Here is a 17560-nt window from a genome sequence, read left to right on the forward strand (position 1 = left end):
CTAAAATGAATAAAAAAAAAAAAAAAAAAAAGCCATATTATAATAGCCAAAAAGTAGAAACAACCTAAATGCCATCATCTGATGAATGGATAAATTAAAGGTGATATATCCTTACAGTGGCATATTAGCCATAAGAAAGGAATAAAAAGAACATGAATGAACCATAAAAATAGGTTAAGTGAAAAAAGCCAGACACAAGAGACTGTATTGTATAAAACGTCCATTATAGACAAGTCCAGAGAAACTCTAGTTTAGTGGTTGCCAGGGGCTTTGAGGAGGCAGGAATGAGGAATGACTGTTGATGGGTATAGGTTTCTTTTTGGGATGATGAAAATGTTCTGAAATTAGTTGTAGAGGCTGCACAACCGTGTGACCATCGAAAGCACTAAATTGTATACTGTAAAAGGATTCTTTTTTTTTTTTTTTTTACAGGGACAGAGAGAGTCAGAGAGAGGGATAGATAGGGACAGACAGACAGGAATGGAGAGAGATGAGAAGCATCTATCATTAGTTTTTCGTTGTGACATCTTAGTTGTTCATTGACTGCTTTCTCATATGTGCCTTGACTGTGCACCTTCAGCAGACCGAGTAACCCCTTGCTCGAGCCAGCAACCTTGGGTCCAAGCTGGCGAGCTTTTTGCTAAAGCCAGATGAGCCCGCGCTCAAACTGGCAACCTCGGGGTCTCGAACCTGGGTCCTCCGCATCCCAGTCTGATGCTCTATCCACCTCGCCACCGCCTGGTCAGGCAAAAAGGATTCTTATGGTATATGAATTATATCTTTTTAAAAGAGGAGTGAAAATACAGAAATACTCTTATAATGTAATAGGAAGACAAACAACCCAATTAAAAATGGGCAAAAGGAATTAAATGACCTTTCACAGACACAGATCTTAATAGAATATTTAATAAAACATTTGAGCCTCAATTATGTGCCAGGTCCTAAGCACTTTATATATAAATTTCATTTTTACAATCAACCTTTGAGGGCCCTGGCTGTATAGCTTGGTTGGTTAGAACATTGTCCCAAAGCATAGAAGTTGCTGGTTTAGTCCCTGGTCAGGGCACATACAGGAACAGTGATGTTCCTGTCTCTCTCTCTGCCTCTCTCTCTCTAAAAATCAATAAATTAAAAAAAAAAAATTTTTAGGTCAAACTTTGAGGTGGGCAATATTGTTATCCCCATTTTACAGATTAAGAAATAGTGACTAGTTAAATAATTCAATATACTAGTTTATAAATGTTGGAGTGGGAATCAGACCCTGGAACTCATGTTTTTATTCACTTCACTTTCTATTATTTTAAACCCATACTGTTTTTACACAAGTCTTTGTGTGTACATGTCAGTTTCCAGGGCTGACTCTATCCAACCACCTTCACTGTGCCTGTTGTTTTTCTCCTTTCTAGATCCATTGATGAAATGAAACAACTGGAGGAAATGTCAACTGTGTTTCAGAGCCCTGGGGTTGAGCGCCACCCTCCAGAACCAAAATCCCCAACAGAAGAGAATGAAGGTTTAGGGAGCAAAGAGCAATCTTGGGAAATGGTGATGGATAAGAAACACTTTAAGCTGTGGCGGCGCCCAATTGCAGGCACCCATCTTTACCAGTACAGAGGTGAGCTCAGCTTGGCTGCTGTGGGTGTTCTGTTGTTGCCCAGGTGTGCAGGACTTCTATTCCTCATGCTCTAAATTGTTTGTTCCTTAGGGAATTTGCCATGGTATACTGTTTGTTGTTTTTCTTCTCCTAGATGGCAAAGAGGTACTCTGTCTCCTTTGCTATATGGTGTCTTTGCCGCCTCAATATGACTTCTAGTTTCTGAATTTGCCTTTAGGATCTGTCAGTACTATAATTGAAATACAGTTAAATAATAGGAATAAGGTGAGTGTTGAGAGTGTGGCAAACATTCCTGATTCTTTCTTGTCATTCTAGTTTTTGGAACGTACACAGATGTGACACCCCGGCAGTTCTTCAATGTTCAGGTGAGTACATTTTTCTTCCCAGATTTGGACCCTCTAAGCTTGGAAGTTCAATTAACCACCATCCATGTGAATCCTTTGTGTGTGTGTGTGTGTGTGAGAGAGAGAGAGAGAGAGAGAGAGAGAGAGAGACAGACAGACAGACAGAGACAGAGACAGAAAGAGAGAGAGGGACAGATAGGGACAGACAGACAGGAAGGGAGAGAGATGAGAAGCATCAATTTTTCATTGCAGTTCCTTAGTTGTTCATTGATTGCTTTCTCATATGTGCCTTGACCAGGGGGCTACAGCAGAGTGAGTGACCCCTTGCTCAAGCCAGCAACCTTGGGCTCAAGCTGGTGATCTGTGCTCAAACCATATGAGCCTGCGCTAGAGCCAGTGGCCTTTGGGTTTAGAACCTGGGTCCTCCGTGTCCCAGTCCGACGTTCTTATCTACTGTGCCACCACCTGGTCAGGCTCTATGTGAATACTCTCTGATTCAGAAGACATTGGCTTCAGTCCATCCATCTACCTCTGTACCCCTTATCCCATGTTGAATAGCATCTGGGTAAACATTTGATTCATAAATCTCTGTCCAGTGGGGACAAGACCAATTCTGCCCCCTCAGTTGCTAGTTAATTATAATACCCATTGTAATATGCAAGTGCACACTTTGCTCACAGGGATGTTGCAAAGATCATATAGAGGAATGGATTTTTAATGCTTTGACATGTTTTGTAAGGACTTGTAGTTTACTTTTTCTAAACATTTTAAGAGTAAGTTACATACCTGGCCCTTTATTCCAACATCCTTCAGTGTATTTCCTAAAATTAGACATATTCTCTTAACTAACCATGATACCATTATCAAAGTCAGTAAATTTAACTTGATGCAACACTTATATCACGTTATTGTTTGTATTCCAGTTTTATATATTGACCCAATAATGTCCTTTATAGCATTTTTCTCCTTAGTACAAATTTAGTCAGGGTTTAGTAATTTGGAATGTTTCCACAGCGAAGGTTTTTTGTCTTTTGTGAAGGATGAGAATGTTTGTTCAAAGACTGCTTTTTTTCCTCCTTGGGGGGAAACATGAAAAGGGCAAGGGGGACCACCCAGAGTTCTCCAAACAAGTTTCATCCTTCCTGGATTTTTCATTTGTTTTGCTGGACTTTACAGACTAATTAATGATTATGACATTCACTGTATTGTGAAAGTGCACAAACTTTCCCTGAATTTTGTCAGTTTACATTAAATTTGTGTTGGTTTGGATGTGTATGATTGTGTTTAATTATGAAATTCCTTAGTTGCTAGTGATGTTAGAAATTTTAAAAAATATGGTACTTGCATTTCTTTGTTGTGATGTGCCTGCTTATCTTTTTGGACTTTTGCCTGCTTAAAACTTTTTAGATTTACTTTGCTTTTACACATTTATATTATTATTATGTGTTACAGCATTTTTTTTTTTGCACTGTTTTTTGGCTTATCTTTTTTTTTTCAGTCACTTTAAATTTAAAAGACTCATCTGTAGTAAACATAGCAATGTCTTTCACACTTTAGCACTGTTTTTGTTTGTTTGTTTAATTTATTTTAGAGATGAAGGGAGAGGGAGAAAGGCAGATGGAAACATTGAGATCTGTTTCTCTCTGTGCCCTGACTAGGGATCAAACCGGCAACCTTTGTATTGGGTCAGTGCTCTAACCAGCCAAGCTCTCCGGCTAGGGCAGCACTATCTCTTAGGTTGGATCACTGTTTCAGAAAACGTCCTAGGGTCAGAGGCCCAAGCATCTGAGGAAGGCCTCTGCAGCTTTGTTTTAAATCTCGGGTCTTTCCTCTTTCCACAGCTGGATACAGAGTATAGAAAAAAGTGGGATGCCCTGGTAATCAAGCTGGAAGTGATTGAGAGGGATGTGGTCAGTGGTTCTGAGGTTCTTCACTGGGTAACACATTTTCCTGTGAGTATTTTTGCTTCTGGTTTTACTCTTATCACATCCATGTGAGCCAGAAACATAACCGTGCTGCTTTTTTTTTTTAAGTATCCGATGTACTCACGGGATTATGTGTATGTTCGTCGATACAGTGTGGACCAGGAAAACAATGTGATGGTGTTGGTGTCACGGTATGTATGGTTTACCTGAGTTTTGTTAGCTGTGTCCTTCGTTCATACATGTCTGTGGGGGTTTATATGCTCTCAGTGCCCTTCTGAGTGAAGCCTGGGCCCCAGCCGTCCCAAATAGAACTGGAGATTAAAGGGATATAAGCTTTTCATTATATCATTTCTTTAGTTTCTTAATATTGATACTCTAAAAAGGAAGTGCTCTGTCTTCAACACAAAGCCTGGTGAGTTGGGAATTACGTAAGGGAACTACTTTGCTTTAGAAGTTAGTTTGTATTCATTTGTCTTAGTGACTCCTCTTGTATTTTAAATATTAGTGCCAGCTTTTTAGATTTTTCCTCTTAACTTGAGCTTCTGCTGTTTTGTACATAGACATTATTCAGTTTCCTTAACTTTTCTCCTTACCAGTGCTGTGGAGCACCCTAGTGTGCCGGAGTCTCCAGAATTTGTCAGGGTCAGATCATATGAATCCCAAATGGTTATCCGTCCCCACAAGTCGTTTGATGAGGTGAGTGTTATATCATCCAAGAGATGATATATAGTGGCTTTGGGATTTTCTTGAGGAGTGCCTTTTGTCTGAAATGGAGAAGGTGTGGGTTGCTGTAGGGCAGTGGGTCTTGGAATCCACTAAAGCTTGTTACAAGACAGTGATATGCTGCGGCCTTAGAATTTGCATTTTTAGGAAGTTCCCAGTTGAGACTGATGCTGCTAGTCTAAGGACCACACTTTGGGAACCCCTGCTGTGGGCTGATAGACCTGGTGGAACCTCCCCTGACAAAGGTCCATTTATGTGAAAGCCAAAAAGATATGATTGTCCCCGACTCTGCAGCTTGTGGTTAGCAGCATTCTTTAGGAATTAGTGTGAGTACTTTTCCATTAAAATTTCACCACAATAGGTAGAACATATACAACCACCTTTCTGGACTACTCTTTCCCTATCTATAAAATAAGAGGGCTAGACCAGCAATATTTCAACCTTTTTCATCTCATGGCGCACATAGAAAAACTCGATGGCATACCAAAAAAAATTTTTTTTGCCAATCTGACAAAAAAAAAGAGTAGGTATAGGTTTGAGTCATTCATACCAGGAGGCTATTGTTGTGTTAGCTGTTGGCATTTTTTAATTTGACAATCTAAAGGAAAAGAATTCAGTGTCCTTGACTAAATAGTCAGATATGGCATGTTTTTTTGTGACAGAGGTAGAGGGACAGATAGGGACAGACAGATAGGAAGGGAGAGAGATGAGGAGCATCAGTTCTTTGTTGCAGCACCTTAGTTAGTTGTTCATTGATTGCTCTCTCATGTGCCTTGACTGGGGGGCTACAGTAGAGTGAGTGACCCATTGCTCAAGCCAGCAACCTTTGGGCTCAAGCCAGCAACCATGGGGTCATGTCTATGATCCCATGCTCAAGCCAGTCACCCCGCACTCAAGTTGGTGAGCCCGTGCTCGAGCCAGCGACCTCAGGTTTTTGCACCTGGGTCCTCCACATCTCAGTCTGACCTCTATCCACTGTGCCACCGCCTGATCAGGCAGGTATGGCATGTATTAAAAATTCATGCAGCACAGAGGTTGAAAACTGCTGGGTAAGATTTAATGCTCTCTTCCTTCTTTAAAATTCTATGACAGTTCTTTGAGAATGTTTTCATCAACTTAATGGAGGGCTTTTTGTTTGTTTTTTGTTTTGAGAGAGAGGCAGAGGGAGAGAAAGACAGGAACATTGAGCTGCTTCTGTATGTACCCTGACCGGGAAATCTAACCAGCGACCTCCACACTCGGTCGATGCTACAACCAACTGAGCAATCCACCTAGGGCTTAATTTTTTATTGATTTTTTTAGAGAGAAAGAGGGAGAGAGAGGGGACAGAGAAGAGAAGCATTCATTCGTTGTTCCACTCAGTTGTGCATTCTTTGGTTGCTTCCTGAGAGTGCCCTGACCGAGGGTCAGTCCCACAACATTGTCGTTTCAGGACAACACTCTTAAGCCTACTGAGCATACTGGCCTGGGCCTGGATTTTTGTTTTGTTTTTTAAGATTGTTTTTATTGGTTTTACAGAGAGAGGGGTGGGGGAGCGAGAAGTATCAATTCATAGTTGCTTCACATTAGTTATTCATTGATTGCTTGTCATACATGCCTTGACTTGGCAAACCCAGGGTTTCAAACTGATGACCTCAGTGTTGTTCCAGGTTGACACTTTATCCACTGTGCCACCGCAGGTCAGACTTTTTTTATTTTTAGCCAAATCTTTGTACACACTGATTCTAGTGATTGCGGTTTTCAGTTCTCTTTCACTTAATATATCTAGTATAAAATGCTAACAAAGCGAGCACCTGTTTCTCTTTGTAATGACATTTTTTCTCCCCATTTTTGTTTGTTTTAGAGCTACATGAACTGTGTTCTTTAGTATGGTTTTGATGTTTTCATCAAGTTTTTTTATTTATACCATCTGAAGTGGGACTTTAAATATGACAAAGAAATTGTGGCTCATTTCAGGTGGTGTAGTATTTGCCTCTTTCACTGGGAGATCTGTGTGTTTACTTCAGAGCTATTTTTAGAGAAGTATTTTTAAAACCATGGTTTAGTATATTTGTGGCAAGCTCTTATGAATAGGGGAAGGCTTGAGTTGGTTCTTGTGAAAGGCAGGTAGAATGTAGATAGAGGAAAATAGGAAGAGCACTGGGTTTGAAAACCTGGTTCAACCCAAGACAGAGATAAGAACGAGCTCTGCATGTGTTCAGAGATGCCCAGCATAGAAGGGCGGCAGAGGCCAGGGAGGGAATGATAAAATGCATTGACCTGTACAGAAGATGCTGGGAAAACAGCCAAGCTTGGGTTGGCCTAATGGAAAATACATACTTGAGCCAAGGTGTAGTGTATGTTTTATTGTCAAAAATTTGAAATTATACAAAAGATAAAGAATTAGCAACAACCTTAGGTATTCATCCCAGCTGCAGCAGTGATCAGCTCATAGCCAAACTTGTTTTATCTGTACCCTTTCCCACTCCTCTGATTATTTTGAAAGAAATTCTAAATTTTTTTGCTATAGAAGAACCCATAGAAGAATTCTCCTATAGATGTTTCAGTATTTATTCAAGAAAATATTTTTGAAAACATAATGTCGGCCCTGGCTGGTTGGCTCAGTGGTAGAGTGTCGGCCTGGCGTGTAGAAGTCCCGGGTTCGATTCCCGGCCAGGGCACACAGGAGAAGTGCCCATTTGCTTCTCCACCCCTCCCCCTCTCCTTCCTCTCTGTCTCTCTCTTCCCCTCCCGCAGCCGAGGCTCCATTGGAGCAAAGATGGCCCGGGTGCTGGGAATGGCTCCTTGGCCTCTGCCCCAGGCACTAGAGTGGCTCTGGTCGCAACAGAGCGACGCCCCAGAGGGGCAGAGCATCATCGCCCCCTGGTGGGCAGAGCGCCGCCCCCTGGTGGGCGTGCCGGGTGGATCCCGGTCAGGCGCATGCAGAATTCAGTCTGACTGTCTCTCCCGGTTTCTAGCTTCAGAAAAATACAAAGAAAAAAAAAAAGAAAGAAAGAAAAAGAAAACATAATGTCAATATTATAATAATGTTTAACATCAAATATTTGGTCATTGTTCACACTTTCCTGGTTGTCCATGATTTTTTTTTAAGTTGGTTTATTGGAATCAGGATCAAAATAAGATCCAGACATTGAAGTTTGTTCATATGTTGTTTTGGTTTTTTTAGAATTTGCTATGACTAATATGTTGCACATTTGTACATAATACTTTCATATCAAATAGGATAATTCTTACAACAGTTCTGTGAGGCAGGCCTTATTTTGTAAATAAGGGAACTAAAGTCAGAAGGTTAAGGGACATACCGATTTTATACACCTGTGATAATACTGGTTACCCCATTATATATTTAACAGCCCCTGGTGCTTTGTATGTGAATTGTTCATTACAATGCAGTGAGATAGATACTATAATTCCCAATGAATAGATCAATACATTGACATGCTTTAGAGTTATTTCACCTGCCTATAATCACACAAACAGCAAGTGGTAGAGCTGAGATTTCAATCCACGGTGAGACTGACCTCCAAGCCCAAACACCAGGCAGCATTTATTGTCCAATCTGGTAAGTGGTACAGTCACAGATTGAACCCACATCCTCATAATCCAGAACTGGTGCTCAACTACTCTGTACATTTTGCTAAGACACCACTACTCTCAAAAACTGTCAGCTTGTTTGAGTTTCCCATCTGGCACATGATTTAATGAACAGTGAAATGACCAGTGATCAAGTAGATAGAAAAGAGAGATAGAAGATGGAAGCTGTGTGTAATTCTTGTATTAAGACCATCAGCCTTCCGAATACCACATTGTGCACTGAATATAAAATTTCATTCAGAATGGGAGTATAAGTGCTCAGCTATCTAGAAGAGTATATGTGGCTGGCTATGAGGATTGGCAATACCACACTGTATGAGCTGCTGTGCCGGGGGCTGACCCCAGGAGATGGAATTTGGGCCAGTGGGGTCCAGTGCCTGCTGACACCTCCTTTTGGGTATGTCACTTGTGGAGCTAATCAGGTTATGTTTGTTTTAGTCTGAAGCCATTCACTGCGTATGTTGTTTCAGGGGGCTCTTGGTAGGGACTCCAGGGCAAGTCAATATCAGGTGCTGCCTGTGACCTGCCCTGGACTACATGTTAAGAGTTGTAAAGTGGCCTGACCAGGCGGTTGCGCAGTGGATAGAGCGTTGAACTGGGATGCCAAGGACCCAGATTCGAGACCCCGAGGTCGCCAGCTTGAGCGCGGGCTCATAAAAGCTCACCAGCTCGGACCCAAGGTCTCTGGCTAGATCAAGGGGTTACTCGGTCTGCTGAAGGCTCGTGGTCAAGGCACAAATGAGAAAGCAATCAGTGATCAACTAAGGTGTTGCAATGCGCAGTGAAAAACTAATGATTGATGCTTCTCATCTCTCCGTTCCTGTCTGTCCCTGTCTATCCCTCTCTCTGACTCTCTCTCTGTCTCTGTAAAAAAAAAAAAAAAAAAAAAAAAAAAGAGTTGTAAAGTGATCCACAGTCGGTAGCTGCTTGTGGTGGGGTCTGGGTGTACATGGGAGGGTCAAGCTGTGTACTGAGGCCTGGCTACCACCAGTACCAGGCCTCAGGCAGGTCAGCAGAAGGCCCAAGGTATCCTGAGACCCACCGGCTGCCTTTTAGGCTCAGCTACTGAAATGATCTCGGGCACTATGTAAGTTTTATGAGTCAGGTTCTCAGGGAGTCACCACAGAGGGGCTAGTGGTGTTCACAAGGTTACTGCAGACTCAAACTTGGCGCCAGTGCTGGGTCTGAGGCCACTCAGCAAAAGTCACCTCATCCACCTACACACCAGCTGCAACCACCTGGGATCTTTGTATCTTTGTGGTGGGGCACGGTTTCAGGGAGTCATCGCTGTGGAGCTAGTAGAGTTTATTAGACTAAAGCAGATTAGGATTTGGCCTTGTGGAGGAGGGCTTAGTGTAGTATTAGTGGTGCCTGTAAAACGGGCGATAAGAGGTCTTACATTCTAGGATTGTTGTGAGAATCTGAAGCAGTTCTTGGCACATAGTTAAGCACTATATAAATGTTTTCTGTTAGTAGTAGAGTTAATACTATTTTAGTAAAGATTAAGATCTTTTAAACATTGAGGGTATGCCTTGGGATCCTCAAGACCACCCCCACATTAGAAGATTCACTAGAAGGACTCACAGGACTCAGCACGTAGTTGTCCTCACGGCTCAGATTCATTACAGTAATATACAAGGATGCACGGCTGGATCATAAGGGAAAAGGCAGATTTTGGAGGGATCCATGTACAGGCTTCCTACGCCTTCTTCCTGCCATTAGGGTTACATTCTTCCAGCAACAAGGCTGCAGCAACATGTGTGTGATGTTCCTGCCCAGGGAAACCCATGAGAGACTTGGCATCTCGGATTTTTAGTAAGATTGGTCACATAGATACCCTCTCCCCAGAACATACCAAACTCGCAGAGTCCCAGACGGAAGCAAGTGCTCAGCTTAAACTGCATAGTTTGCACTAATACATGAGGCCCAGGGAGCCACCCTTGGCAGTTGATTGGGGACACTCCAGGAGCCAAGTTCCCAGACTCCAGTCAAGAGCCACCCTTGCAAGCAGGCCTTTCTGCTGATAGTACTCTCTCAGGTATTCAGTTTTCGCTCTACTGCTGAGGGTTAAAAATGGTGCTCTGCCCAGACTCGGGTCATGGTTATCCTGTGGGCCCGGATAGTGGAGGCTGTTTTGGGTAATGCAGGTACCTTCATCTTTGCTCTTTTTCTTTTCCAGAATGGCTTTGACTACTTGTTGACATACAGTGACAATCCCCAGACAGTGTTTCCTCGCTACTGTGTCAGTTGGATGGTCTCCAGTGGTGAGTGGGCACTTGTGTGCAGGGGAAGAAACCTAGATTGAACATTTGATTTTTCTCTAGCTTCTCATTGGCAATAAAAAGAGTACATTGGAGCCATGTTGGGGAAATTAAATGTCCTCCGAAGCTGGTGCAATACTGTGAAGCTTTGGAAGCCTCCAGCTGGCTTTGGATAGATAAGTTTGAATTCTCAGAATGGAACTGTACCCAGAGGGGAGTTTTAAGAACATTTGCTTAGTGCCTTAAATTTGACTGTGGTCAATAATTCACTTAATAATTTTCTTTTTAGTGTTGGAGGTCATAAAATATGGCAGGGAAATGGGGCTGTAGGATGGTCTCCTGGAGAAAGGGGCATGCCTGTCCTAGCAGGTTGTACACTGGCTGTGCCCCACCTTTCCCTTCTAGTGTCTTGCCTTTTAAAGCAGCCCTGATGTGATGTGTTTTTCTTCTAGAAGCTTCTTATATCTAGGAGAGAATGGAGGGGAGACTAAGTGTTTCTGTGTGATACTTATTGAAACAAAATTGGCAGATATGCAGGCTGTGCTACTGATAAGTGATGTTTTTTTCACCTGAATGAGAGCTAGTTGGGGTTTAAGTGACCTGATCAGCATCCCTTTTCAGAGGATTTCTGAGGTCATAGGTTCTGTTTGCTCCCTGTACATTTTCAGAGGCAGTTGTCACAGGTAGTCAGGCTGTGATTTCTGTAAGGAGGGATGGGCTCCACCAGAAGGAAATAGGGCTTTTGAAATTTGAGCCCGCTGCTGGTTTGTCTGTCAGCCTACTAAATTTCCCTCTTTCCCAACAGGCATGCCAGATTTCCTGGAGAAGCTACACATGGCCACTCTGAAAGCCAAGAACATGGAGATCAAAGTAAAGGACTATATCTCATCTAAGCCTCTGGAAATGGGTAGTGAGGCCAAGGCCGCCACCCCGTCTTCCGAGCGGAAGAATGAGGGTAGTCGCGGTCCTGCCCAGATCGAGTATGCTTGAAGGGCTTTGGGATAAGAAGGGACAAGATGCTTCTGGCCCTGTCTGGTCCTTTTCACTCTGCTACAGAATGGGGACATGTAGTAGAAGACATCTGCTGTAACCACCAGTGCAAGATAATTCAGTAGCTGGTGTCTGATTTCATTTGGTGTCCTCCTTGTTATCAGAACTGAGAGGAAGGAGGCATCCTGGCGTGTTAACGATCTCAGACCAAGAATTTTGCAATTCAGTATTTCAGAGAGCTAATCTGGAACAAACCTCACCTCGGGCCAGAAGCGGACGACTTGTTTTTGCTTCCTCTGCATCATCTCTGCCAGCATTCCAGTTTTCACCATCAGTTCTGCCACATTTGGACTTCCTTTAGTCTGAAGGTCCAGTTGGAAAGTGAAGTTGGCTGGTTGGTGATTCAGTGAGGGATCATTGGGAGTACTCTTGGTAGTAGTATTAGTGTTGAATGGATGTGAGCTATTGCTTGGCAGTGTAAGTGCCTTGTCCTCACCTTGCTTCCATCTTTAGGGACACAAAATTTGTACCAAGAATTTCTCTCTTCGCCTCCCAGATACCATCCATTGACTACCCAGAGCCATTTCCTTTGGATTCTCTATTCACACACTAGGCTAATTTGGCTTGGTGCCTCCTTCCTTGGCCCATTTACCAATAACACTGGGAAATAAATCCTTTAGGAAGCAGCTTTCTGACTTATTACTGTTTTACTAGGATCAGTGGAGATGCTCAAAGCATCATACATTAATATATTTTTAAAATCTTTGTGTCAAGTAGGAATTGGGGATTTGAATAGAATTTCTCTAGTCCCACTGTTATTTTTTACACTTCGTGTTTGACAGGATGCCAAGTACTTGTGCATCTCGAAAGACTGAAGGCAGAGAAGTGGGGTTGGGCCACTCCCTGGAGCTGTAGGCGCTGTAGACAAGCAGTGTGAACCAATAGATGAATTCTTGCCCCAAACACTAATATAATGAGTTTACGTGACCCTTTTGTTCCTCTGAAAGCTTTTCCTCCTCAGTTCTCCTTGCTGATTCTGTGTGGTTATGCTGCCATCTTACGGGAGAATATTAAACCCTTCTCCTTCCCCCCTTTTTTTAGAATTTAAATGAACAGGTTTCTCTCCTTTTTCCTACTTGGATGTGAAAGTAACTTAAGCCCCTCAACCTTTTTGTTACCTGTAAACTTCTGTGCCAAGGGAATAACTGCCCAGTGTTCCCTGTCTCCTCTGAGTCATTGGCAGAACAGAGACACATTGAGCAGTCCCAGCTTCTTTCACTGATCTTTCCTCTTTTCTCATCCCTGGGACCTGACACTCCAGGGAAGAGGCTCTGGGTTAATGTCTGCACTTAGCTCCAGTGATTGTCAGGGCGGGGGTGGCCGTGGGCAAGAGTATGTAAGTGCACAGGTGTTAAGGAGCTCTGTGTTGCTCTTGTTCTGATTTTTGGTAATTTCACTACACTTGGGGTCAGTTTGTGTGGTTACTTATGTCATAATGATTTTACTCCTGATATTTTTATGAAATGTGTGAATAAATAAAGATTGGTACAAGAGTGTTTCTTTTTGGACACATGGTGAAGGGGAAATCTTGCATATTGGGCTTATCATTTCTTCCTAATTATAAAGTTTGAAAAGGAGTGTTTCTGCTCATAGAGTTGGCATGTGGAAATAGGTGTGGTCTTGCCTTGTGGTTGACAGATAATCATCTTGTCAAGACAGCCTCTTCTAAGTGACCAGTTGACAGCTGAAAACAAGCAGCCTATTTCTACTTTCTTGTGTTGATCTACTAACCCTCGCCCTTTGCTTTCACAGAATGATCAACTAAGAAGTAACTGGTAGATAGAGCCTTGCTGGTAAAACATGAGGGAATGAGGAGGGGAGGGACTTGAGCAAGCCCAAATCTAGAGTTGTGGAGGATCAATTCCAGACCCTGTTGGAGAACTCAAAACCCACTTGGGTTACACAGGCCATTCCTCTAGAACGCAGATTTCTTCTGAGCAGTTGATGGAGACTCTGGAAGCATAATACGTAATTTGAATTTATGTGTGATTTTGCCTGTAGGTAACACTAGGTCAATACAAGTGCACACCCAGCCTCTTCACTCTTTTCTTTAAACTTCTCCAGGATCACTGGAGAGACTACTGGTTGTTAGGGATTGTGTGCTTGCACATATGTCTGGATGGTATGAAATCTGGAGTTGGCTGTTCAGGCCACCCCACTGCAGAGGCCCCACACGGCAGCCCTGATGTCGCTCTCCAGGCCCTGGTGAATGCTGACACGCATCAGACAGCTCTGGTATGCCTCCTCATGTGTCTTGCAGTGGGTCCAACCCTGTCCTTGGGTTGGCAGAGGAAATGCTGCCATGGGTCACGTCACAGTCTGGAGACTATTCATGGGACCCTATGCTTTTCCTGGCTTCATGTCTTGAGCAGCTTCAAAATTCCTCCAGCATTTTATTTGGAAAATTTTCATATATAATGAAAAGTCGAAAGAGTAATAATGTAGGCTTGGGTAAAAGGTTAATAGTTCGTATGGGAAAAGACATGTAGGTTATGATTATTACAAAGCCTTTGTGCTTATCTGTAAAACTATTGCCCCACTATGTAATAAGACCTTGTTAGACCCCTTGCGTAACTAACTGCAAATAACAGCTTGCAGTAGTATGTGCTTTATTCTTTTTCTCTACATACACTTTGATAAGTACTGAGTTGTGTCCTTGAAAATTTGTGTGCTGAGGCCAAGACCCCATGTGATGACATTCTAGGTGGGTCCCTTGGGAGGTGATTAGGATTAGGTGAGGCCTGAGGATGTGGCCCCCACAGTGGGATTAGTGCCCTAGTAAGAAGTGACAGTAGGCTGTTCTCCCAGCCTTGTGAGGACAGAAGGTGGCCATTGGCAAGATTCACCAGGAACAGAATTGGCTGATCTTGGACTTCTAGCAACTAGAACTGTGAGAAATAAATTTCTGTTGTTTATAGGATTTTGTTATGACAGCCCAAATGGACTACACTTTTCATCACCATTTGAAAGTAAGTTATAAACATTACCATTTTCATTCCTGAACACTTGAGTGTGCTTTTAAAAAGTTTTTTTTTTTGCATTGATTTAATTTTAAAAATCTTAAATTTATTGATTTGAGAGAGAAAGGAAGAGAGAAACTGATTTGTTGCTCCAACCATTTATGCACTCATTGGTTGATTCTTGTATGTACCCTGATGGGGGATTGAATCTGCAACCCTGGTGCATTGGGATGACACTCAAACCAACTGAGTTACAGTGTGGGTTTAAATAGACTTTTATAATAAGGATATTCTGTGTAACCACACTACCATTTTAGCACACAGATCAACTATTTAATAATTTAGTCTATATTAAAATTTCCCCACTTGTCCCCCCTTGAAGACTTTTCTCTCACCCCGCCCCCCAAATCCAGGCTCCAGTTAAGTACCCTGTGTTGCATTTGTGTCTTTGGTCATTAGCAGCTGAGTAGCTGAGGCACCCATAACCTGCCATTTGTGTGGAACACAGCTTTATGGGTGCTTTCAGGGAAGTACATTGCAGTACAGGGGTCCTCCAAGCCAGCTGTGCCTGGGCCCCACCCCCAGACCAGTCACAGAATTGCTGGGGTCCAAAGCGTGGAATGTCCATGCAATCAAAATCCAGAATAGGCAGCAGTCTCCCTTGATCTGTGTACTGCTAATACAAGCTTAGGTGTCATTTGTCACATACGTTTGCCTTATGTTGACCTTGGGATCAGATAGACATTGCCCCCATTACTGAACACTTGCTGTGTGGGACACTGCTTCATGCTTTTAAGCAGGATCTCATCCTACAACTGCCTTTGAGTATATAGCTATCCCTGTTTTATAGGGAGGAAACAGCATCAGAGGTTAAATAATTCTCAAGGTCACAGGAAATGACTTCGCTTTGACCTCTCCAAAGACACCTAGCAGCATGGATTTAGACTCCGGTTAGTTTCTCATAAATGCTGCCATTATAGTTCCTTTCCCATCTGTTGACTTCTGAACCTGAGTCATAGGCTTTTTATCCATCTTTGCTAAATTTTAGGTGCTTTAAATTCCCACTTTCACCCCCTAGTTTCATCATGCAATTGCCAATTGTTGCTCCTTCTAGGAAGATCAAAGCCTAAGTATACCCCTTATGCCTGACCAGGTAGTGGCGCAGTGGATAGAGCATCGGACTGGGACATGGAGGACCCAGGTTCAAAATCCCAAGGTCACTAGCTTGAGCATAGGCTCATCTAGCTTGAGCACGAGCTCACCAGCTCAATTGCGGGGTCACTGGCTTGAGCAAAGGGTCACTTGTTCTGCTGTAGCCCTCCCTCCGCCCCGTCAAGGCACAATGAGAAAGCAATCATTGAACAACAGGAGCTGCAACAAAGAATTGATGCTTCTCATCTCTCTCTCTTGTCTGTCTGTCCCTCTCTCTGTCTCTAAAAAAAAAAAAGTATATCCCTTAGTATTAAGGGAGGGGGCAGTATTCTTGAGGACATCTTGAGGTAGCATTTTCTAAAAATGTTGCTAAGACAGGAGTCTGGAAATCCTTTTCAAAATGAAAATACTCTTCATAAAATCTGAGAACTTTTTTATTTAATTTTTATTTTAGTGAGGGGGGTAGGAGCAGGAAGCATCAATTCCCACATGTGTCTTGATGGGGCTACCCAGCAATCTCAGCATTCCAGGTTGATGCTTTATCCACTGCATCACCACAGGTCAGGCATCAGATTTCTAATAAATAAACTTGCAAGTGTCTAAAAAAATTAAACTATAACATGGATGGAAGTGATTTTTTAATTTTTATTTGTTGATTTCAGCAAGAGAGGAAGGGAAAGAGACAGGAACACTGACCTATTCCCATCTGTGCTCTGACTGGGGATTGAACCAGGAACCTCTGCACTTCAGGACAATGCTCTAACCAACTGAGCATTCCGGCCAGAATGGAAGTGATCTTAATATCAAATATTTTTTCTACAAACTTCAGTGGTTACTTGATAGAGCATTATTCTAAAAGAGCCCCCAGAGCACACACACTGTCACAGTTGCTCTTAGATCCTCATGGTTGATTTTGATCCACAAATACACTAAAAATTTTTTTAAACAAATAACTTATGACTGACCTAACTTTATCATCTACTTTTTTCTTGTGAGGGAGGCCATATGCACCCTGACCAGGATCCACCTGGCAACCCCCATCTAGGGCTGATGCTTAAGCAAGCTATTTTCAGCACCTGAGCTGACGCTCAAACCAGTCAAGCCACTGGCTGTGAGAAGGGAAGAGAGGTGAAGAGAAGACGGTCACTTTTCCTGTGTGCCCTGCCCGGGGATCAAGCCCAGGACCTCCTATGCGGGGCCAGTGCTTTATCCACTGAGCCAACCGGCCAGGGCTATCCTCTACTTTTAAAGAGCCTAACTACACCTAAAAAGGTAGAGTAAATGTTTGAAAGTAGTAATAGGTGTTTTTATGGTTAGTGCATTTTATCATATAACTCAGCTGTGTACATGAATTAGGATTATGTCTTCTTAGACCTAAACTCCTGCTGCCATTAACCCCCCTTCATCCCATGGGGCTGGCATTGGGTTATACTTCTGGATAAACTATAGTTTGTCACTGCTTTTCCTAAAATGTGGGCCCAACTGCTTCCTCGTGGGTGAGCCCATGAGGATGGGCTGTGTCTGTTCATTGCCTGCTCACTGAGTCCTCAGTGCCTTGTGGGGTCTGCTCCACTACTGGGAAGGAGCAGAGGAGAAAAGAGTATCCCTCTATTGATCCACCCAGAATGGCACTCCATTTCTGCTTACACCCCAGTGGTCAGAACTTAGAAGACCACACCAGCTACTAAGAAATAGTCTATACTTTGGCAACCATGTGCCCAGTTATAATTCAGAGGTAATTTTGTTGAGGAAGAAGGAGAATGGAAAGGGGGCATCTGGCAGGCTTTGCCAAATTGTAGCTAAAACAACTTTAAAGGCATCACTTTGAAGACTTTTTTTTGAAGGGGGGATAAGTAATCCTTTGTGACTATAATCTTTTTTTAATTGGATTTATTGAGATGACATTGGTTAATAAAATTATCTAAGTTTCAGGTGT

General features: G+C 42.8%; 1 protein-coding gene across 1 annotated transcript in view; it reads left to right on the plus strand.

Moving 5' to 3' along the window:
- Window positions 1–13008, plus strand: part of STARD7 (StAR related lipid transfer domain containing 7) — a 30240-nt gene extending 17232 nt beyond the window's left edge. The window contains exons 2-8 of the mRNA XM_066267731.1: window positions 1407–1615; window positions 1931–1980; window positions 3801–3911; window positions 3993–4075; window positions 4481–4580; window positions 10381–10465; window positions 11268–13008. Coding sequence (XP_066123828.1) covers window positions 1407–1615; window positions 1931–1980; window positions 3801–3911; window positions 3993–4075; window positions 4481–4580; window positions 10381–10465; window positions 11268–11452 — 823 coding nt within the window. The 3' untranslated portion in view covers window positions 11453–13008. The remainder of the gene's footprint in view (window positions 1–1406; window positions 1616–1930; window positions 1981–3800; window positions 3912–3992; window positions 4076–4480; window positions 4581–10380; window positions 10466–11267) is intronic.
- The last annotated feature ends 4552 nt before the right edge of the window (window positions 13009–17560 follow it).

Source organism: Saccopteryx bilineata, chromosome 3, assembly GCF_036850765.1.
Source record: "Saccopteryx bilineata isolate mSacBil1 chromosome 3, mSacBil1_pri_phased_curated, whole genome shotgun sequence".
Lineage (NCBI taxonomy): Eukaryota > Metazoa > Chordata > Mammalia > Chiroptera > Emballonuridae > Saccopteryx > Saccopteryx bilineata.